Source organism: Anomaloglossus baeobatrachus, chromosome 4 (assembly GCF_048569485.1).
Source record: "Anomaloglossus baeobatrachus isolate aAnoBae1 chromosome 4, aAnoBae1.hap1, whole genome shotgun sequence".
Taxonomy (NCBI): domain Eukaryota; kingdom Metazoa; phylum Chordata; class Amphibia; order Anura; family Aromobatidae; genus Anomaloglossus; species Anomaloglossus baeobatrachus.
The window spans coordinates 560,263,096-560,286,556 of NC_134356.1; the positions used below are offsets into that span (position 1 = coordinate 560,263,096).

The 23,461-nt window shown below is 45.5% G+C and overlaps 2 protein-coding genes across 8 annotated transcripts in view; one reads left to right on the forward strand and one right to left on the reverse strand.

The window, feature by feature from the left end:
• Positions 1-707: 707 nt before the first annotated feature.
• LYSMD4 (LysM domain containing 4) lies at positions 708-19,675 on the reverse strand. 2 transcript variants are annotated; one of them, XM_075342831.1, is made up of 4 exons: positions 19,555-19,675; positions 17,513-17,577; positions 5,724-6,009; positions 708-3,706 (listed from the first exon to the last, which is right to left on the reverse strand). In XM_075342831.1, exons 3-4 carry the CDS (start codon positions 5,994-5,996, stop codon positions 3,134-3,136), a joined length of 846 nt encoding a protein of 281 aa, XP_075198946.1. In that variant the 5' UTR covers positions 5,997-6,009; positions 17,513-17,577; positions 19,555-19,675; the 3' UTR covers positions 708-3,133. The 2 variants fall into 2 exon arrangements, with proteins under 2 accessions (XP_075198946.1, XP_075198947.1); XM_075342832.1 differs by lacking the exon at positions 17,513-17,577.
• Positions 19,676-19,734: 59 nt separating this feature from the next.
• Positions 19,735-23,461, forward strand: part of LOC142301811 (putative E3 SUMO-protein ligase RNF212) — a 94,963-nt gene continuing 91,236 nt past the window's right edge. For 5 of the 6 annotated variants that reach the window (XM_075342834.1, XM_075342835.1, XM_075342837.1 and 2 more), the window contains exon 1: positions 19,847-19,951. In XM_075342834.1, coding sequence (XP_075198949.1) covers positions 19,936-19,951 — 16 coding nt within the window. In that variant the 5' untranslated portion in view covers positions 19,847-19,935. Of the gene's footprint in view, positions 19,824-19,846; positions 19,952-23,461 lie in introns of those variants that run through there. The other variant, XM_075342836.1, reaches the window with a different exon arrangement.

Here is a 23,461-nt window from a genome sequence, read left to right on the forward strand (position 1 = left end):
GACCAGTGATATAGTAGTGCAGTGTGTGAATCCAGCCTTAGAAAATGTAGGTACATGTCTATTTCACAAGAGCAATGGTAATACCCAACTTGTGAATATATTCATAAATATTTATGCGAAATAACAACTGTAGAACAGATGTAGTCTATATGTAATAAGTCTAGGAAAATCATTGACTATAATGCATGAGAAGTGATGGATCCATTTTAGATCACTCTCTGTACTGGAAACTGGTGGTCATCACTGGATCTTTAGAAATGTGGAGACTGAGAATAGCATTGGTTCCTACAGACTACTCACAGAAATAATCCAGCTACGGACTCCCCAAATCGATGATCAGATTGGAGTTTCTTTTCAAGTATCCACAGAGGTTGTGACGTTCTCAGAAAATAAAACAATTAAGCAACTGCTAAGATTCATTTTATTACTTGCTGAAACTCTGTGTCTCTCAAATCTCTTAACAAGTATAAAAGAAAGAAGAGAAGATAATGATTGGGTTTTCTGGGACATTGCAGCCATCTTCGGCCTGCATACGTGTAGAAACTGGCATCTCTCCTGGATCTTGGACTGTCTCCATTTGTTTCTGATAATTTGTGAAGTGAATACTCATAAAATGAGAACCCAGAAATGATCTGATACTTTGTGGTTGACTCGCCAGAAGATACTATGTGAGTAAATAAGCAGCTACCACTCCTTTTTACACAGAAATATATTTTATTCCTCCCAACTCTTAATACAAATCGTACACAAGTTTTTTGTTTTTTTCCTTCACAGAAGAAATAATTCTATTTACAGTGTCATAAATAAGATCTCCTGCAGAGCGGTCCTCTCAGCAGCCATGACACTGTTATACACATTAGATGAGGTATTAGAATAGTTGGCACCGTGGAGAATTATGAAATGTCATGTACGCCAATGGAACAAGTGTTGCTGTAATATACTGTCTGATACCAGAAGTGCGGATTTCACTGCGTTGGATATTTTCCCTGAGGAGCTCATCATGCAACATCGATGGACAAGTCAACTCCCAATGACTTCCCTAAGCTGGGGCGGAAGCTCAGAGGAGGATGCACGACACTCTGCTGTCATCATCAGCCCTATAAACAATGAATGGAGTAAAAAGCGCATATATAACCGGCCAGTTCATTCAAACACTTGGCCATGGTCGTAAATTACCCGTTCTGGCTCTGAGTAGGCATAACAGCCGTGGGACCTGCACCAATTAAAATCTTCTCACCTACCATCTCATTTTTGTATAGTAAAATACCTCTTTCTATCCAAATAGCAGGAAAAAAATACTATAGACAGTAGATCTGTACTACTAATAGCACATCCTCTTTGTTAAAGGTGGTGAAGAGACAGGATACATGGTCTGAGAAGCTAAGGAGCGTGCTGGAGCCATTGATTGGGCTAAATGTTTGAGGGCAGCTCCCAGGTCATGCAGTCACATCTAGAAGGTCATGTTGTGGTGCACAGAACTCCCTTCTAAATGGTACCTGTCTGTTAGACTTCATTCAGATGTCCAAGATTTTTCTTGCATGTAAAAACAAGGATTGTATTTGTCAGTTTTATCAGTAATGTTTACTAAAAAATAAATAAATATATACGTCTTCATACCTGGACAGACATCTCACTGACATCCACAAACCAGGGAGGAGCACGTCCCAGCGTCTCGAGCTGAAGACACAAGCTAAGCCGTAGGTAAATGATTCTGAGGGTCACACAAGACATTTTTCTGATATTTTTTTGAAACATGGTTGCATTTTACATGCAGAATTAGATGATCAGTGAATAATCGTTCTGGTGGAGGAGAGTAATCACACAGAAACGCACAGCGAACAACCCTGTCCTGTAATTCCACAGTATCAGACCTGGAACCAGGGAACATGGCTGTGCAAACTGAAATACTGTACTCATATTACAAAGATGAATATCACCAAGGTTGAAAATATGACTTGCCAAAGCAAAACACCAATGTAAACACGATCATAAAAGAAATGGGGGTAAGCAAAGCTCGAGTCTGCGACAGCAGGATCTAACGGAGGAATCTAGGAGCAGGTAACCATTTGCAGCATTGGACAGTCCTGACATCTTGAGGTTGGCTCTTGGAGGAACATTATTGGGCAAGACCAAGAGGTGTAGGAAATGAGCCCATCAGAAAGCAATTTGTATTTTTCATTAAATATTTTGCTATAACTCAACAAACCAAAAAAATCTGATGCGTGCCCCTGGGGTAGTTAATCGTAAACCCCCCCAGCAACACTGACGTAATATGGATGTAGTGAGCAGCTTGTTTCTGTTATGACAAAGGCTGAGTTCAGACGTCCAGTAATTATCCGTTAGATTGGATCTGTTTTTAAATAATTTTTGCCCGATCCGTATTTGTTAGCATGGAAGTCTATGGAGAATGGATCCATTAACGGATTGCTATTTATCTTCCATTTTAAAGTGATCCAGTGAGCAAAAAAACGGATCCATTGCAAATGAAAGAAAAATACATGGCTAAATAGCAATCAGTTAATGTTCTCCATAGACTCCAATGATAAAAAAAAAAACAAATCCTGCAAAAATCAATTATTTAAAGGCTGACCAAAAAAGTTGTGTCTGCACAAATTTTTTTTGCAATCGGATTGCTGCTGGTTCCGTTCGAAGGCCTTGGTTCCACTTGTGTTTTGCACAGATGAGCGCAATACAAAAAGACATCAGATTGCACTCGCACCAGTAAAACCTATGGGGCAGTGTCCATTTGCGATTGATTTCTCATGTTATATCAGCATGAGAAATGGATTGCAGCATGCGGCGTTTGGCAGCAAGTCTCGGCTGACGCACCCATACAAGTCTATGGGTGCGTGTGAAACATCGCACTGCACTCGGATGACATCAGACAGCAGTGCGATATATGCAGAGAGAGGCCACGGAGAGAGGGGAGAAAGTGCTCCCTCCCCCTTTTTCACAGCTGTGATCCGATTAGAAGTTTGGATCAGTCGCATGACCCTCGGTTCCCACTAAGAGGGTCATTAGCATATCGCTTTTGATGCTCTTGCATCGAATACTATGCACAAATAGATCCAAGGCCTAATAGAAGATTACTGGATGTGAACTCAGCCTAAAGAAACTGTTCCTCTTTCACACTTTACCCTCCTGTGTCAAAAAGTCTCTGTGGACGCGGTAAGGGTCTTGCCATCTGATCGGCAAACTCTGTGCTGATGTTTGGAGTAATGTTTATAGTGAAATTGCCAAACTGTGATCTTTCTTGGCCTTTCCACTTTTCATAGTAGAGTATATAAAATACTGGCAGCACAATCCCAATTAAAAGCATAATGAACACGGCATTCCACCATCGTATACCCCAATCTGCTCCTAGATTGGGGTTTTTGTGCCTTGAGCTGGTGGAGAGATGATGGCTGCTTGTACCAAGGTCCAATGATTCACTGAACAGCTCCTGGTTCTGCGCTGCAGCCTCAATGTTCTGGTCTATTTCCCGGAAATACTGAGTTACATCCCGGTTTTCCGTCACGGTGACTGATGCCTCGTCGCCGGACTCAATGACAATGTCTATGGAATCTGCTGATCGGCCCTTTTGTGCATTTGTCTCCTTGTGCTGCTCCGTTAAAAAGCCATGAATCTTGACTGGAATCTTGATGGTCTTTAAGGCGTACACGTCTTGCTCTGTTAATAACTTATTTATTCGCTTAATATCAGAAACCTATAGAACGGAAAGGACATTAACAAGGAAGGTGAATGCAATAGACATAAACAGCGTTCCTCCATTTTACACTTTATCTTTAGACCAGTCATTCATTCCCCTGCCTTCCCTTTACAAGGGTCAGACCAGATCTTTAGCTAAACTTAAATCTGCCCATTTATGTCTCCAGACACACCCATAAACCATAACACAGCTAGGCAGAGAACTCCTGTTCTATCAGGAGAGAGGAGTAATCTGCTGCCAGAATCGATAGCGGCTCATCCACCCACCAAACAATTGGATTGAGAGACTGAAGGCTAATTGTCTAATCCATAGCTCCACTGACAATCTATTAGAAAGAGGGGGGGAATCATTGGCTGATTCCGTTACAAAAAAAAATAAAAATTGGCAGTTTTCACAGACTTATCTAATGTGTATGTAGGCCTAAAAGCTGAGCAATCACATACAATAGCTGATGTAGCTGATGTACAAGTGCTTATTGCGCTGTCTCCTATCTCGCCCCTAAAGGGCTGGGAGGAACTAAGCCACTGCCGAATGGCTCCGCGGGCAGCTCCTCTGCTATTTTACAAAAAAAGAGACAGTTAGTAAAAATGCTAAATATTGTCTGATCTGTATCTCCTAAATATCATGTGTCGGGGAAGAGTCTGCAGGCACCATACACATTACAATGTCTGCCGATCCCACCAATTTCTGACATTAGCCATTTTAAGGTGGACATACACCATACTGAGCTGCTGTCTAACAGATATTCCTCTCCCACTTTCCCTACACTTTGGAGCATGCGCTCTCAATGAAGTAAAGGGCATAAACTCCTGGCAGCCTTTTAGCTCCTGTCGAAACAAAAAGATCAGTGCATGGTGAAACCCAAGAGATGGTTGGCTGGCCCTGACAAAAAAAAAGTGTCATGGTTCAGTTGACATGTCTGGTCGCCTTAAAAGGGGTTATCCAAGCCTTTGGTTATTTTTTTTCCTATGGGGCTAAGGATTCACAGGCACATAGTTCCTAACTACCTATCTGTTCTACCAGCGATGATTTTTGCTGGATCAAAGTGGTGACAGACTGCTCCTGCGGCTTCCGCTGACATGTCAACAGAGCAGCAGCTTCTCTTTCGCTCTGCTCTGATGTGGAGGACATCACTGCAGGTGTGATGCTAATTGACAGAAAACTCCCTGCGGCTTAAATGCATTGAGCTAGCGGTTAATCTGCATGATGTCGGCAGTGAAACCCCCGTCAGCAGAGCAGAGCCGAAGAGGAAGAGCTGTTCTGTTGACGTGAGGTGAAATGAAGCAGGAGAGTTACCACCTGAGCCGGCAGATATCATCACTGGGTAGAACAGGCAGGTAATTAGTATCTACCTGCCTGTAAGTGGTTAGCCCAATAATAAAAAGTAACCATAGTTCCAAATAACACCTTAAGGCCCTGAGCGCACGCTGTGGATTTACCGGGAATTTGTCACGAAATTACTGCAGCAAATGTGTCTAACCTTGCTGCAGTCATTCCCCAGCAAATCCTGTGGGTTTTAAAAAAGGCTGTGCGCACACTGCGTTTGTTTTATACCCGCAGATTTTCCACTGCGGAATTAATGTGCATGCCACTTCTTTTTTGCAGGTACCTGCGATTTCTGCCATAGATAATGGTAAAAATCCGCAGGGACCAACCTGCGGAAAATCCGCGGTAAAACCGCATGCGGATTTCGCTGGGTTTTTTTACCACGGGTGCGGGATTCTTTAAGAGGGTCCGGATTTTTCTTAAGAAAAAGGCCCTTTCTAGTGCACACATAGCCTTAAAGGGGTTTCTCAGACAAAATACAGCTAATTAGCTTCAGTTACTACTCCTTCTAGAGACTAGGTCGATTAGATTCTCAGCTCGTGCTCAACAGAGCACAGGTTTCCCTTCTAGAGCAGTGTTTAAGGGGGCTGGTGGTTGACTTATGTTAGAAACCAAGCCAGCCCCTTTTCCAGTACAGCCAGTGCATTTATCCACGTGTAGAGGTGTAAGGAAATCTGTAAATTATTACCTTGCAGCCATACTGCAGTGCCAGTTTGTTAAGGTTGTCGTTCTCTGTAATGGTGTGCTCTAACAGAACGATGTCCCCCACTTTTTCCCTTGATGCGCTCTGTCTGTGAAGCTCTCCTCCTCTAGCTCGTAGCTCCATAGTGTCAAGTTCTTCTTCTGAGGAGCTGTCACGATCTGCAGACCCATTAGTAAATGTGTAAACATGGCTTCCTAGAGATGAATGAATGGTAGTCGGAGGATGGAAGGAGTGAGAAGGACCCTTTTTTAGGCGCATGGTTATTAAAGACCTGGAAGAGCAATGCAGACATTATCAAGTTATTGAAACAGAGGTTTGGTATGAAAAATAATGTAAAAATATAAAAATAAACAAACACAGTCTCACATTGATACAGACAAGATACGCCTACTCGGAGTAATGCTTCAGGCAGCTACATCTGATACTACACGGGCAGGGCTTCCTTACCCCTGAAGGTCAAAGCAATTAAAATCTCATCCAACTTCAAGTCATGTTCATAATCTTGTGGACGACGACAGACATGTACTTTATATACCCAACCATGGCAAGTGTCCAGAAGCTGCAGCCCATGTGGTCACCATTACTGACAGGAGAATGGTTATACCGGGTGTTGTGTGGACACAGAGGGAAGATCACGTTTCGCTCACTGCGGCTGGGCAAATAAAGGGTGCTCATGGATGTACGGCCGCTTTCTGCACCTCGAACTGATATTACACATCAACAAGTAAACACGGCTCAAGTCACTGTATATTCTTCCATTCCAACAATCCTGACAAACATCCACAAAGTTCACTGTCAGTCACAGATCTGTTAGGGGTGTAGCTGGGGTGTGTGACCTCTCATACCAAGATCATTTACTAGCTCTCTTTATTGGCTAGAAAGGTGCCATGTAAAAGTAGAGTCTTCAGCCATGGCCTTTAGCCTAAAATAAAATTCAGCAACAGTGCATTCACCGCTACCAGGGTACTGGCTGCAGAAGGAGCCTCCCCCCACTGCGCTGCCTGAAATAGAAGCTCAGATAAGTCCCAATCCTCAGTGACCAATCAAAAGAGAAAAGGAAATTGGCCCCTGTGGTTTCTGCTTGTCACCATGTTCAGATAAAAACAACATTGGGAAGCAAGCATGTCTTGATGTCTCCTCCTCCCCTCCTTTTGAACATTTACAAAAAGATAAGGGCGGATGAAGCTTAGGATCACAGCGCAGAGACACTGGTAACTGCAAAGTGATAGCGAGATGTGGACAGTGTCACTGAGGACGTATGGCAGTGCAGAATCTGTTAGTTAGTGCTGCTTGTTGTATCATACGCTGTTAGATACGTGGACTGTTTCACATATGATGATATATGATACAGGGATCAATGTAGTGTATCACATAGAACGGGAGCAGCAGTGTAATGTGTAATACCTGCTCCGTTCACTTCTATAAGAGCAGAAGTGTAATGTGTGACATCACGCCATACACCTCTATGGGAGCAATGGTGTAATGTGTGGCCCCGCTACATCCACTTGACCTGTGGAGATCAGGTACAAGTCTCTGTTGGCTGTAGCACATGATGAGCATTAGATAAGCAGCATTGTGGGACTATAAGCTGTGGCCACCATCAGTGGGCTCATATTTTATTATATATATATATAATTAGAAGGTGGCCCGATTCTAACGCATCGGGTATTCTAGAATTTATTGTGTAGTTAATGTATGATTTTTGTTATATATATAGATGTTGTTGTGTGTAGTTGCCAGTGTTTGTGTGTTGTGTTGTTTGTGGAGCGCTGTGTGTGTGGTGCTGTGTGTGTTGCGCAGTTTATTTGCGTGTCGGTGTGTGTTTTGGGGGAGGTATGTTTTGTGCAATGTGTGTGTTGCGCGGTATGTGCGTATATTTGTGTGTGCGGCGTTGTCTGTGTGAGTGGGTGTCTGTGTAGGGGGTGTTTGTGGTTCCCAATGTGTGTGTGGTGTGTTGTTCGGTGCGTGTATGTTTTGGGGGGAGGTGTGCACCCCCCATCGTGCTCCATCCCCCATGCTGCACACCCCCGATCGTGCTCCATCCCCCATGCTGCACCCCCCATAGTGCTCCATCCCCCATGCTTCGGACCCCTCAGAGAGGATTATAATAGGAATATAATGGGAGGAGTAGCCCTGGGGAAAGAGGAGTATAATGGGAGGAGTTGTCCTGGGGGGGGGGGGGGGAGGTGTGCAGGTGCCCGTGTGGGGGGGTGTGGGCGAGCGGGCATCGTGTGCGGGGGGCGTGGCCTAGCAGGCATCGTGTGCGGGGGGCGTGGCCTAGCAGGCATCGTGTGCGGGGGGCGTGGCCTAGCAGGCATCGTGTGCGGGGGGCGTGGCCTAGCAGGCATCGTGTGCGGGGGGCGTGGCCTAGCAGGCATAGTGTGTGGGGGAGCGTGGCCTAGCAGGCATCGCGTGCAGGGGGCGTGGCCTAGCAGGCATCGCGTGCGGGGGCATGGCGTGTGGGGGCGGAGCCTGGCCAAACGGCCAATCCATGTGGGGGGCGGGGCCAGGCCGAGCGGCCAATCCGACGGTTGTCACTGTAAGGACACAATTTTGGAGCAAGACAGACAGAATAAGGTATATATATATATATATATATATATATATATATATGCCTTATTCTGTCTGTCTTGCTCCAAAATTGTGTCCTTACAGTGACAACCGTCGGATTGGCCGCTCGGCCTGGCCCCGCCCCCCACATGTAATATATATATATATATATATATATATATATATATATTACACACACACACTCGGGGCCGGCGCACCCTCTTTCAGCCATCTTGGTCTTCCTTCTTCAGAAGCCGGCATGCATGACGCGTCCTATGTCATACACACAGGCCGGTACTGAGGACCTGCGCAAGCGCACTACAATACTTTGATTTGCCCTGCAGATCAGAGCGCGCCTGGCTGAAAGAGGAGGCGCCAGTCCCGGAGAACAGCGCCACCAATCTGAGCAGTCTGCACAGCAGCGACCTCCTCTAGATGAGTATTATAAACTGTTTTTTATGTTCTACACAGCATGTTAGAATACTGTATATAAGAGCCCGCTGGAGGTGGCCACAGCTTATAGTCACCAAATCTAGTGATAAGTTCCCTTAAAATCCACAGCGCTTTACAGACATGTAAATCTATATTCCCTATCAGTATATCTTTGGAGTGTGAGAGCAAACTGGACCACCAGGAGGAAACCCACGCAAACACGTGGAGAACATACAAACTCCGTACAGATATTGTCCTTGGTCAGATTTGAACCCAGCGCTGCAAAGCCACTGTGCTGCTCATGATGTGCATTAGATACGTGGCACTGCAGGCTGTATCGCACATGATGGCATTAGATACACGGTACACGATGCAGTGATTATATATTTTTTTTTTGTTTCTATAGCTTTTGATAATTTTTTTGAACATTTTTGTAGTGTATATTTTCTAAATGGCATTTCATTGTACAGTTTTATAGCTCAGGTAGTTATGCATGTTGCAATAATCTTTTTTTTGTTTACTTTATTTTATATATAATACAGTATTTCTAGGGGTAACTTTTATGCTTTATTTTGACTTTTTAAGATTTCCCCCCCCCCCCCCCCCCCCAATTGGCCACATACTGTAATATAGCCTTACCATTAGAACAATTTAGTGATTTTGGCCAACATTTTGTGATAATGTCCCCCATCCCGGTCCCCTTCTTGCAGTAATTTCCCCCATCCCGGTCCCCTGCCTGCAGTTATGTCCCCCATCCTGCCATCTTTTATGATGAGTTAGGGAATATTATTGACCCTAACACTTATGGTGTTTTTTTAGGTCTTGCATTTACTATTGTGCCATCATGTACTTTTGTAAATGTTTTAGCCACATAGCGTATTTGTACTGAGTCACCTGATAAACTATATTGATTGTTATTCAGTGTGCATGACATACTTTATATAGGATACCTTTTCATTTTTTGTCTATTCTTAAGGCCCCGTCACAAACAGAGATAAATCTTTGGCAGATCTGTGGTTGCAGTGAAATCATGGACATATTGTTCCATTTGTACACAGCCACAAACCTGGCACTGATTGTCCACAATTTCACTGCAACCACAGATCTGCCGCAGATTTATCTCTGTGTGTGACAGGGCCTTTAGTGTGGGTCATAGCAGATTGGTGGGGTCAGACACCGGCACTCCCACCGATCAGCTGTTCTTAGCTCCAGGTGAATGTAAACAGTAAATGTAGTTGAACAGTGCAACTCTTTTCTACATTGATGTTCAGCCGCCAAGTGCTGACTCAAGAAATAAATAATACAGGTGTAATTAAGGCAAGATCCAAGACTAAACATCATACCTTGAGGTACGTGTCAGCTGTTCAGTTTAAAGTCCTCGGTGGATGTGATATTTGTGTCCTGCAGCTATAGACCTTGCTCGCACTGGATGATAACACATTACAGCAGCAGGCTTTTTTCCCTCCAGTACATTGATTTTTTTTTTTTTTTTTACTGTTGACATTTCCTCCCAAGAAATGACTGTGTACACATCTTTTCAACAAGCGCTCACAGACACGGCCTTGTCTAACAGATGTGAATATGGAGCTATGGGATAAATATGTACTGGCCGACATCCAGAAAGCCAGAGCGAAGGAAACCACAAATAGAGCGAGAATTCATAGGTTTACTCAATGCACATCAAAGAGCAGATCTGAAGAATATTGCTGATGTCTAATATCTGAACATTCTGGAAATAAGGCAGAAATTAAAGGTCCAGGACCGAAGCCTCACATTGATTAGTCAAAAGTCTCCTGAGAAACGTGGCGAGGTCTTCTCTGAGCGCTCAGGCAGGAGCTGTGCTTGTCTAGGGTGATATTTGAGTGATCTTAGGACCCAGACCCTCACCCCTATACACATATACAGTACAGACCAAAAGTTTGGACACACCTTCTCATCTCTAGAACAACTGTTAAGAGGAGACTTTGTGCAGCAGGCCTTCATGGTAAAATAGCTGCTAGGAAACCACTGCTAAGGACAGGCAACAATCAGAAGAGACTTGTTTGGGCTAAAGAACACAAGGAATGAACATTAGACCAGTGGAAATCTGTGCTTTGGTCTGATGAGTCCAAATTTGAGATCTTTGGATCCAACCACCGTGTCTTTGTAGAAAAGGTGAACGGATGGACTCTACATGCCTGGTTCCCACCGTGAAGCATGGAGGAGGAGGTGTGATCGTGTGGGGGTGCTTTGTGGGGACACTGTTGGGGATTTTTTCAAATTTGAAGGCATACTGAACCAGCATGGCTACCACAGCATCTTGCAGCGGCATGCTATTCCATCCAATTTGCGTTTAGTTGGACCATCATTTACTTTTCAAAAGGACAATGACCCCAAACACACCTCCAGGCTGTGTAAGGGCTATTTGACTAAGAAGGAGAGTGATGGGATGCTACACCAGATGACCTGGCCTCCACAGTCACCAGACCTGAACCCAATCAAGATGGTTTGGGGGTGAGCTGGACCGCAGAGTGAATGCCAAGAGTGTGCAAAGTAGTAATGAAAGCAAAAGGTGGCTACTTTGAAGAACCTAGAATATAAGACATATTTTCAGTTGTTTCACACTTTAAGTATTTCATTCCACATGTTTTAATTCATAGTTTTGATGCCTTCTATGTGAATCTACAATTTTTAGGCTATGTGCGCACTAGGCCGTTTTACCCGCGGATTTACCCGCGGTTTTGCTGCGGAAATTTCTTGAGAAATGTTTGAAATCTTTGTGCAGACATTTCCCAGCAAAACCTATGGGGAAAAAAAATAGCTGTGCGCACGCTGCATTTTTTTCTCAAGAAAATTCTTTGTGAAGATTTTCTTGAGAAAATTTCTCGAGAAAATGTGCAGGTCACTTCTTTTCTGCAGGTACCTGTGGTATACCCCCAGTATTTCACTCCATTCACTGTAATGTAATCGCGAAATTCTGGGGGTATACCGCAGGTAGCAAATGATGTGCGGTATACCCCCGGTATAGCCGCGATTTACCTGCGGTAATGCTCATCGCTCCCTGCGGTTTTGCAGGGAGTGATGTCATTATGACAGAAGAGGAAGCGGAGCAGAGTAAACACAGACGTCACACTCCCTGGAGGCCACACAGAAGCGCTTCCGTGTGACCTCCAGGTGCCCGTGCAGTCTGTGTCCCGCTCCAGCCCCGCGGCTGCCCGCCCTGCAGTGTCAGTGTCTGTCCGCAGTGTCAGCAGCTTGTCACCCTGCAACGCAGGCAGACACTGACACACAGCAGTGCGTGAAGTCGTGGGGATGCCGAGCGCTGCTGTCAGGAGGTGAGATGAGATCATTACCTGCTGTGATGATCTCCTGCCTCCTGACGTCACTGCAATCACTGCTGTCTATGCCAGTCTCGTGAGCGGCCCGAGACTGTCACTAGCGGTGACGTCACGGGCTGCTCGCGATACTGCTGACAACGCGGTGGGCATAGAAGGCAGTGACAGCGCTGATGGCAGGACTGCAGGAGATCATCACAGCAGGTAATGATCTCATCTAACCTCCTGACAGCAGCGCTCGGCATCCCCTGCAGTGACCTGGGCTATTGATGTTAGCTCAGGTCACTGCATTGCTCTCCCAGCCAATGGGGAACATTCTGTTCTTCATGGACTGGGACAGTGACTATGGTATGGATTGCCGTGGGACGCCCCCCCCTTATTGGATTACGCCGGACGTGGAATTGATTGTTCTGATCAATAAATTGGTGAAAGAGGGAATGTGGGGAGTGTTTTTTTTTCAAATAAAACTTTTTTTGTTGTCTATTTTATATTTCTTACTGACTGGGTTTGTGATGTCAGGTATCTGATAGACGCGTGACATCACGAACCCCAGGGCCTGATGCCAGGTGACATTAAACATCTGGCATCAACCCCATATATTACCTCGTTTGCCACCGCACCAGGGCAACGGGATGAGTTGCGGCGAAGCGCCAGGATTGGCACGTCTAATGGATGCGCCACTTCTGGGGCGGCTGCAGCCTGCTATTTTTAGGCTGGGGAGTGTCCAATAACAGTGGACCTCCCTAGTCTGAGAATATCAGACCCCAGCTGTCCACTTTACCTTGGCTGGTGATCCAATTTGGGGGGGACCCCACGTTTTTTGTTTTAAATTATTTATTTAATGTAAAATAACAGTGTGGGGTGCCCTCTGTTTTAGATTACCAGCCAAGGTGAAGCTGCCAGCTGTGGTTTGCAGGCTGCAGCCGTCTGCTTTACCCTAGCTGGCTACAAAAATAGGGGGAACCCCACGTCATTTTTTTTTTATTATTTATTTATTTTTTGGCTAAATACAAGGCTAGGCACCCTTTAGTGCCACATGAAAGTCACTAAAGGGTGCCAGCTTAGAATATGCAGGGGGTGGGACATTATATAGGTCTTTCTCATCTATCTATCTATTCATCTATCCATCTTTCCCTCTATCCATTATCTATCTATTATCTATATTATTTATTTCTGTTCAGCATAAAAAAAACGCAGGGACCAACCTGCGGAAAAACCGTGGCAAAAACGCATGCGTTTTTCCCGTGGATTTGGTGTGGTTTTTTTACCGCAGGTGCGGTAATCTTCAACTCACAGAAGTTTCTCAAGAAATTTTCTTGAGAAAAATCACTTTTCTAGTGCGCACATAGCCTTAAGCGGGCTTTACACACTGCGATATCGGTCCCGATATCGCTAGTGTGGGTACCCGCCCCCATCTGTTGCGCGACACGGGCAAATCGCTGTCCGTGCCGCACAACATCGCCCAGACCCGTCACACATACTTACCTGTCCGGCGACGTCGCTGTGACCGGTGAACCGCCTCCTTTCTAAGGGGGCGGTCCGTGTGGCGTCACAGTGACGTCACTCAACGGCCGCCCAATAGCAGCGGAGGGGCGGAGCTGAGCGGGACGTAACATCCCGCTCACCTCCTTCCTTCCGCATAGCGGCTGGGAGGCAGGTAAGGAGAGCTTCCTCGTTCCTGCGGTGTCACACGGAGCGGTGTGCTGCCGCAGGAACGAGGAACAACCTCGTTACTGCTGCAGTAACGATTTTTGAGAATGGACCCCCATGTCACCGATGAGCGATTTTGCACGTTTTTGCAACGATGCAAAATCGCTCATCGGTATCACACGCAACGGCATCGCTAATGCGGCCGGATGTGCATCACCAATTCCGTGACCCCAACGAGTTCGCATTAGCGATGTCGTAGCGTGTAAAGCCCCCTTTAGAGTCATGAAAATAAAGAAAACTCTTTGAATGAGGAGGTGTGTCCAAGCTTTTGGTCTGTACTGTATACAGACTTAGCTGAAAGTGTTGGCACCCTTTAAATTGTTCAAGAAAAATCAGTATTTCTCTCAGAGAATTACTGCAATTACAATTTCTTTTTACACATTCTTTTGATCTTGATTGGACTGCTTATCCACCATCCAGACTATTCTGTATTGCAACCATTAATCATGTTTACTCTGCTGTCAACCACCAGGAAGATTAGCCACAGTGTCATGGGTTGTCAACTTTTTGATTATGTTGCGTACCATGGACAAAGGAACATCAAGATCTCTCACTTGTAATCTTGAGATGGTTGATATTTTTCAACAATTTTAGTCCTCATACAGTTCTCCTCTCCTCTTTCTGTGCTCCACACTTAATATGGCACACACAGACACACAATGTATAGACTGAGTCAACTTCTACAGTTTTTATCTGATTTCAGGAGTGATTTTCATATTGCCCACACCTATTACTTGCCGCAGGGTAGTTTGAACGAACATCACATGCTTGAAAAATAGTTGTTTACCCCCAATTTTGGAAAGGTGTCAACATTTTTGTCTGTTCCATTTTTGGAGTTTTGTGTGAAATTATGTCCAATTTGCCTATTTTTCCAGTGTGGGGTTTTTTTGTGTTGTTCCAATACACACAAAGGAAATAAACATGTGTAATTGCAAAAATTTTCTGGGAGAAATACTTCATTTTCTGCTACAATTTCAAGGGTACCAAAACGTACGGCCATGACTGTGGGTACTGTATTTCAATGGATTATAAACATAATGGCCATGACTGTTATATGGAAAGATTGATTATTCTTTAAAAGGAGGATCATATAATGGCTCTCGAGAAGAAAAAAAAAAAAAATCTTGAAAACCCTGCTCCACTAACTTTTATCTGAAACACATATGGACAACAGTCCCCCAGTATATAATAAAAAAAGAGGCCCTGTGCTATCCCTTATTATTGTGCTGCAAAATATAGGATATAATTGTTGGGAATTCTCCCCTGACATAATATCTGTATAAACATCACATTCTGATGTCAGATCTAGACAATCATACAAAGATAAGTGGTGCTCCACTGAGTATTTTTCCCCTACAAAATTAGTTAGTAACAACTTTTTTTTTTTTTTAGAGTACATGTTAAAGGAGTTTTCCCACTAACAAAGTTCATTTTAATCAATAGATATTGGAATAACATTAATTATTATTATTAATAATTTCCACGTATGGATGTATAAAAAAAACAAAAATAATGTTCCTGTGCTGAGATAATCTTATATGTGTGTACCTACTATGTACTGTGTAATGGCCGTGTCTGACTGTACAGGGACATGGTCTGATCATACCTCATCTCCTGGGCAGGGGAGGAAGCAAAAGAGAATATACAGATATCACAGCAGGGAATCATTGAGGATTCTTTTTGTGAGGTAAAGCATTTCTCTGTCCGTTTGTGATCTCACGCAATGCTATCTGTATACTCTTACGAGAACTCCCTACCCAGGAGATGTGGTATGATCAGACCATGTTCCTGTACGGTCAGACACGGCCATTACACAGTACACAGCAGGGACACATATATATGATTATCTCAGCACAGGAACATTTTTTTTTTTTTTTTAAACATCCAATTGTGGAACTTACCGTACTATCGTTCCAAGATCTATTAAACTAAAATAAACTTTACTCATGGGGAAACCCATTTAAGTATTTGCTGTGATTTTGCCCAAAATTTAGTCACAAAAACGAAAGGATTTCCTAGTACCTGCAAAGTGAATGAGATTCTTAAGGTCTCATGCACTTTTTGCTTTTTTTTCATGGCCGATTTGAAGCAGTTTCAAATATGTAACGTGTCAATTCTTTTCAGGGTTTTTTTTTTACCCATTCTGAAAAAAGCATTGATACAAAAAAAAAGTGCTTTTTTATGCAGTGTTCTTCATGGTATGAGACATGTCATTCATGCAGAAATGCCTGCACAATTACTTATTGTGTGCACAAACCCGTAGGAAGTTTCTTTTCCTGTGCCCTCCAGTGACATGCAGGGCCTGTCCTTAGTTACAAAGAATGGTCCTTCAGCAGCTGTAGAGTTAATTATATAGCTCGGAAGAAGTGGGAGTAAACTGTTCCCAAAAAATCTATTGTAAGACTGGTGTACTTACTATGATATCTATGTCAGACTGCTTGTACGATCCTGATATCAGAATGAGCATTGTAATATCAGAAAGGACTTTTTTTTTTTTTTTTTTTACAGCCATTGTGATTTGGATTTTCAAAGTACCGTATTTTCCGGACTATAAGACGCATTTTTCCCCCCCAAAATATTGGGGGAAAGTGGGGAGTGCGTCTTATAGTCTGAATGTAGGGCTGCGGGGAATGAGGGTCATCAGGGGCACGAGCAGGCTGTAGCATCGCCTGCCGTGACCACATGCGCCCGCTCATTTCATATGCGCGCTCATCCTCCCGCCCATCATCTCTCTGACAGGTGGGTGGGATGATGGGCAGGGGATGCGTGCATAATTAACAACCGGCCCGCGTGATCACCCCTGGCAACTACAGCCTGGAGTGATCATGTGCGGCTGTATTCACTGCCCCCTAGGCCTCATCTGCGCGGGGGCAGTGAATAAGTAAGGTATACTCATCCGTCACCATTCCCCTGCTCATCGCGATGTCCTCCTGTCTGCCGGACGCTGATCTGTGCAGAGAACGGTGAGCCCCGCGATGACGTCATCCCTGTGCGCGCTCTCCATACACATCAGCCAGCAAACAGGAGGACATCGCGATGGGAACGGCTCCACACAGGTCAGCTGCACAGCTGCTGACACAGACAGGAAGACGAGCGATGCTGCAGGGAGTGAGGAAAGGGGAGTATAAACGTTTATTTTTTTTCTGTGCCATAGGATACAGGCCATATACCAGGATGGGGGTATATTATGAGCAGGATGGGGGTATTTATCAGGATAGGGGCTATACCAGGATGGGGGTATATAACAGGATAGAGGCATCTTATAGTCCGAAAAATATGGTATATTGGACTCATCAGGTCTAAGAATGTATTTTGTTATGTATGCAGTTTGTATTGTGAAAGTGGTAACAAATCGACTTTGTTTTGGTTGTGAAAGAGGATCCGGCACCGGATTTTATAATAGAAACTGCAAATACTATTAAATGGATCTTAGGCCTGATGATGACGGTGGACTCACTCAAAGTCATATTAAAATGGCTGCATATTAATTTTTGAGAGCTTTCCTATGCAAAACTAAACATTTTCTGAGTTCAGCTCCAGCAGGATGCATAAAATGCTCTTCTTTACATCAGGATTATACAATATTAAAGTATGCATATACATAGTAAGTACATACGCCTCATCAGGTCCTAAGTCTATTTACTAATTTATACAGTTTATAATGTGAAGTCTGGTGACAGATTCACTGAATATAAAAAAAAAAAATACCTAATTGTAACCCTGCATCAGATCAGCTCTTTACATAAAATGTACAGGACATATACTTACAAGAAACGCCTGTCCTGTGAACTGTCACCGGTGAACTTCTAGCTCAATGAAAATATCCATTAGCGCTAGGAGAAAAAGAACAATAATAATTCCTAAGATGTCACTATTATACATTACATTTTTCTAGCACCCTTGCTTTCTCATCAACATTTTCTCTGACGTTTTGGTGGTCTGTATTCGGGCAGTGAGAGCAGAGTCCTGGCAGTAGCACCAGGCGGAGACCCAACGGTGATCGTGGGGGTACAGCACAGGAACCCCCGCGATCGCCATGAGTATATATATAAAAAAAACCGCGCAAACGCAAGAAAAAGTGAGCGGTTTTTCAGTTGCTTTTTCCTGCCAAAACATACTTTATGTGCAACAAATCAGTACATAAAAAAAGCAACGTGCGCACATACACATAGCCTTAAAGCTGCAGGTACATCCATCTTCATGACTGCACAGGTTTATAGGGTTACAAAGTACAGAGACATAGGCTTACAGTTTTCAGGATGCTAGACTGGTATTTTTATGGTGTTTGATTGATCATCTAAACATAAAACATGAACAAATGTCTTAAACTCAGTGTCACGTTTCTCGGACCATTACTTGACTATCTTTGCGGTGTGGATGGGGACATTATCCTGCGGAGAGGCCCCTGTTATAAGTGAAACCAGAATGGTTTGTCAGTCTCCGCAAGGAGAAAAGTTTTCCCCTTAGACCCCGCTATAGCGTCTCATACAGCCAGATCAGATCTCATACTTTGCACTGACGAGGGACAATCACCACGAAACACCATGTCTGCAAATTGAGGCTCTGATCTGGCATAAATCCTAATACGGGCGTCACACGAGACGATCTATCGTGCGATATGTCGTCGGGGGTCACAGTTTTCGTGACGCACATCCGGCATCATTTACGACGTCATCCCGTGTGACATCTCCGAGCGACTCTGAACGTTCGCAAATCGGTAACAAATCGTGTATCGTTGACACGTCGCTCATTTTTAAAAAATCTTTTATTTTTGTTTGCGCCGGTTGTTCATCGTACCTGGGGTAGCACACATCGCTCCGTGTGACACCCTGGGAACGGTGAACACAGCTTACCTGCGTCACCCGCCGGCTATGCGAAAGGAAGAAGGAGGGCGGGATGTTTACGTCCCGCTAATCTCCACGCCCCCGCTTCTATTGGCCGGCGGCTGTGTGACGTCACTGTGACGCCGAACGTCCCTCCCCCTTCAGGAAGAGGATGTTCGCCGCCCACAGCGAGGTCTCTCAGCAGGTAAGTGCGTGTGACGGGGGTTTAACGACTTTGTGCGCCACGGGCAACTAATTGCCCATGACGCACAAACGACGGGGGCGGATGCGATCGCACGATAGATCGTATCGTGTGACGGCCGCATAAGTCATATGAAAAGGCTCGTTAAAGGGTCACTTTTGACTTTTAGGATTGCTACTTCCAATAGGTGGAATTAAAGTTCGTCTCCTTCCACTTTGCTTACAAAGCATCGTTCTCAGCAGCCCGTGGTCTTGTGTAGACGCTGGCGCTGCGGAGAACAATGGCGGCCTACACCCCGAGCGATCTCTGACACATCAGATGCAGTACAGATCGCTCTGTGCGCCTGGTTTACCGCAGTCTGACTGGTGTGAACAGGTCTTACACAGCCATTGTTCCCATCGGCGATGGTCTGATGCTTCCGGTGGTTCCGTGAAACATCACCATCGCCATCTTCACCCTGGAAATTGTCCGCTGCTGTCGCCACCCATCAGTAATGTGGTCATGGCTGATAACAGAGAGTCAGAAGTGAGCTGCCACCCCAGCAGGATTTTTTCAGTATTTTTCCTTTTGCAGGGGCTGACACACACAGGAAACTTTCCACAAGCTCAGAGCAACCTAAGGGGGCAGTGTGGCACTACAAGTCCCAGCATAACACGCTGACCTCAAGTGAGTGAGGGAAGGAGCTTCACATGTGGAGAACTACAATTCCCATAATGCCCTTCTGACCTGTCAGGGGTCTGGGTCACCCAGTCACATAGAGAGTATGCGGACATTCACAGTACTACCTGCGCTCTCCTCCTCCGGGAGCAGGCCCTCAGTCCCCGGGCTGTGCCGCCTCCGGGGGCCGCTTTTCTCCTCCCTGTTCCCAGGTTCAGTCTGTCCTCAGCCACCTGGACTTGCGGTTCATGGAGAAGACGAAGCCGAAGAATCCTTATCCAATGGGCTTCAGGATGACTAAAACTGTAGCCAATCACTGCTCTCATCGATCGTTAACTAACCAATGAGAATGCAGATTTTATTTTCAGAGCCAATGGGAGCGAGCGGAAGCGGTGAGGTAAGTTAGGGAAGTGTGGGAGTTGGGGTTTGACGTGTCGTCTGGCTGAGCAGTGACCCGCGGGGCCCGGGGCTGCAGGCGGCGGCCATGGCATTGGTTATAGGACACCTACATGTGCAGACTGGATGGTAAAGGGCTGAACACAGAGAGCACTAGCTCACATTGCGCGACACACACTTTTTTTTTTAATTGTTTTGATGTTTATCATTCTAAAGAGATGACAGGAAGTGAGGCCGGAGGGCGGCTTTTAACCCCTTACTGACGAGGCCAATTTTTAGATTTTTCTCTCCTTCAAAGAGCCAGCACATTTTTATTTTTCCCACCATCTCCTGCTGAGGGTTTTTCTGACAAGTTGTAGTGTTCAATGTCCCCATTAATTTTGCCATTTAATAATCTAAAAGTACAATCAAGGTGCAGCAAAATGGTGAAAAACCACACAGAACACAAATCCACCATTGTTCAGGGGTTGTTTTTTTTTTCTTTTGTTTTTATGGTGTTCAGCACACAGTAAGGCTATGTGCCCACGGGACTCTGTACCTGAGGATTTTGCCGCGGAAAACCTGCGGATTTATCTGGATTTTCTAGATAAATCCGCAGGTTCTAGCAAGTACAGACACTCCCCATGTTATCCTATGGGATTTGGGGAGTGCTGTATCAATTCTGCGGTATGTGAGGCTGCGGATGTAGAATATGCTGCGGATGTCCTGCAGCCTCATGTAAATGCATGTCAATTATTCATGCGGAAATATCTGCGGAATTCCCGCTCCTCCACTACGGAGATACAGGGTGGGAATTCTGCACGAAATCGGCAATGTTTCCGCAGATTTACTGCAACAACGCCGCACATATAGCGCAGCAATGGATAGCTGCGGATTCCGGGCAGCAGCTGCGGTAAACCTGCGGAAAAGTCCGTGGGTACATTGTCCCGTGGGCACATAGTCTAATAATGAGCTGTGAGCGGGCGTCAGGAGGCGAGGCCAAGACCGAAACTGTGAGGTGTCAAGCTAGTACTGATTTACAAAATTTCCGAAATTTGTAAAAAAAAGTATAAAGATCTGAGAATGGCGATACAAAGTTACAGCTCTCTTTTATTGTGGCCGGCCTAAGGCGCATCTGTGCAATAATCCTGCTGTCAAATCAGCATCTTGATATGCCCCACCGGTGAGGTGGATGGATTATCTCCGAAAAGAAGTAGTACTCACTAAGGCTGGTGTCACACTTGCAATTGCCTCGCGTGTATCCCGTGTTGCATCACCCGTCGTGGCCGCACACTCTCCTCACAGGAGCGGGTCGGTTGCATGCATCTCTATGCAGCTGAGACGCTTGTGTCCGGAAAGTGTGAGTCCGTGCAGGGTGATGCAACGCAAGATACACGCGAGGCAATTGCAAGTGTGACACCAGATTTTTTTGTTGCAGTTTATCGTGCAGAGTGTTGCCCAAATCTGCATGTATATCCTTATGGCTGCTTTCACACCTCCGGTTTTTGCTATGCGGCACAATCCGGCACTTTGCAGGAAAAACACAACCGATGCGGCGGCCGGATGGAACGTTGCCTGGCACGTTTTTTTGTGCGGCAAAAAAAACCCGCATCGCGCCGCATCCGGCCGATGCGGCGCTTTTCTCAATGCATCCCTATGGATGCCGGATGCGGAGTGATGCGGCAAAAACCGCATCTGGCCGCCACATGCGGTTTTTGCCACTGCGCATGCTCAGTAGCATGCCGCAAGCGGCAAAAACTGGACGGGCTGCATGTAAAAAACTTATGCAAAGGATGCGGTGTTTTCACCGCATCCGTTGCACAGGTTTCACAGCCGGATTGAGCAGCACTGCTCAAACCGGATGTGTGAAAGCAGCCTATGCCAGCAAAGTCAATGAGAATTCTGTAGTGCTGTGCACACGTTGCTTCTTTTTTCCTTGCAGTTTTGGATTCAGAAACATCTGTAACATGGGGAGTGTCTGTACTTGCTGAAACTTGTGGATTTAAATGGAAAATCCAGATAAATCCGCAGGTTTTCCGCGGAAAAATCCGCAGAAACAAGCTCCTGTGGGCACATAGCCTAAAGGGGGCTTTACACGCGTCGATATCGTTAATGTTTGGTCGCTGGGGTCAAGTTGTTAGTGACGCACATCCGGCGTCATTAACAATATTGCAGCGTGTAATACTTACCAGCGACCTTAGGCGACCTCAAAAATGGTGAAAATCGTTCACCATGGAGAGGTCGTCCCAAAGTTAAAAATCGGTAAGGGTTGTTTAGCGTTGTGGTTCATCGCTCATGCGGCAGCACACATCGCTATGTGTGACACCGCAGGAGCGAGGAACGTCTCCTTACCTGCTGCCGGCCCCAATGAGGAAGGAAGGAGGTGGGCGGGATGTTACGTCCCGCTCATCTCCGCCCCTCTGCTTTGATTGGCCGGCCGCTTAGTGACGTTGCGGTGACGTCGCTGTGCTGCCGAACGTCCCTCCCCCTTGAAGGAGGGATTGTTCGGCAGTCACAGCGACGCCGCCGACCAGGTAAGTATGTGTGACGCTGCGTAGCGATAATGTTCGCTACGGCAGCGATCACAAACAATCGCATGCGCGACGGGGGCGGATACTTACACGGTCGCTATCGCTAGAAATTGCTAGCGATATCGCTACCGTGTAAAGCCCCCTTAAGGCCTCCTTCACCCCTCCGTCTGTTCGATACAAGTGATGTCTGTTTTCAGACTTTCTTGAAACGTTCACACGCATAGAGATTAGAATCATTGGGTTTCTTCACACATTTGTGTTTTCACAGAGGTCCCATGTCTCCATGTGAAACAGTGAAACACGTCCGTGTTTATTTGGCCCTTCGGAGCCTACAAATAGCAGCCTCCTAGCGCTGAACCCTGGCTTTCCTATTGCCCTGGTGCAGTTTCAATCGGAGCAATGGTTTATGCCAGCTGTGAATTGACAGCTGGCATAAAGCCTTGTTGTTAGTAATGGTGAATTGACAGCTGGCATAAAGCCCTGGTGTCAGTAATGGATGGGCGTCTATCAGGCACCCCCATTACTAACACAGTAGCTCTAAATAGTAAAAAAAACAAATTTATCAAACCCCCCCCCCCAACTATCCCTCATTCACCAATCTACTAAAAAAAAAGCCTTTAAATTCTGACGTCATCTAATGTATCCAAAGTACTGTAGTCCACAACCTGAAAGACCTAAAAAAAGAGAGAATTAGTAAAGAAGTAAAGACAAGAGACCCCCCCTCATTCACCAATTTATTCCCCAGCAAAACCCAAAGCAGGTCCGACGACGTCCCGTGGATGTCCCACAATTTTCCCCTACTCAGTGTCCCAGCCTATGAAGAACCATCTCCATAGGTTGGAACAGCAACCACTACCGGCTCTCCTGCTGTGTGAGAGCCACTGGCGGCAGTGAAGGTTACCGGAGTTCACAGCATGCTGGGTCACACAATGTAGCATGGGAACCACCGACAGCTGTGACGTCATGAGGTCACCACTCGTTACAGCACCCAGGTCTCACAGAAATTAGCGCAAGCGTCAACTGCGGTGACTTTATGACGTCACAGCCTCCAGTGATTCTCATTCTATGTTCTGTATGACCCAGTGTCAGTGATCTGCGGTAACCTTATGAGGTCACCGCAGTTCACTGC

What these genes read in the sequence shown, in the direction of transcription:
- LYSMD4 (XM_075342832.1), bottom strand. Translation starts at nt 5,996, where the DNA reads ATGCGCCTAAAAAAGGGTCCTTCTCACTCCTTCCATCCTCCGACTACC. An exon ending in CACTGCAGTATGGCTGCAAG is followed by an intron (nt 3,707 to 5,723) that starts GTAATAATTTAC and finishes TCCGTTCTATAG; the next exon opens with GTTTCTGATATTAAGCGAAT.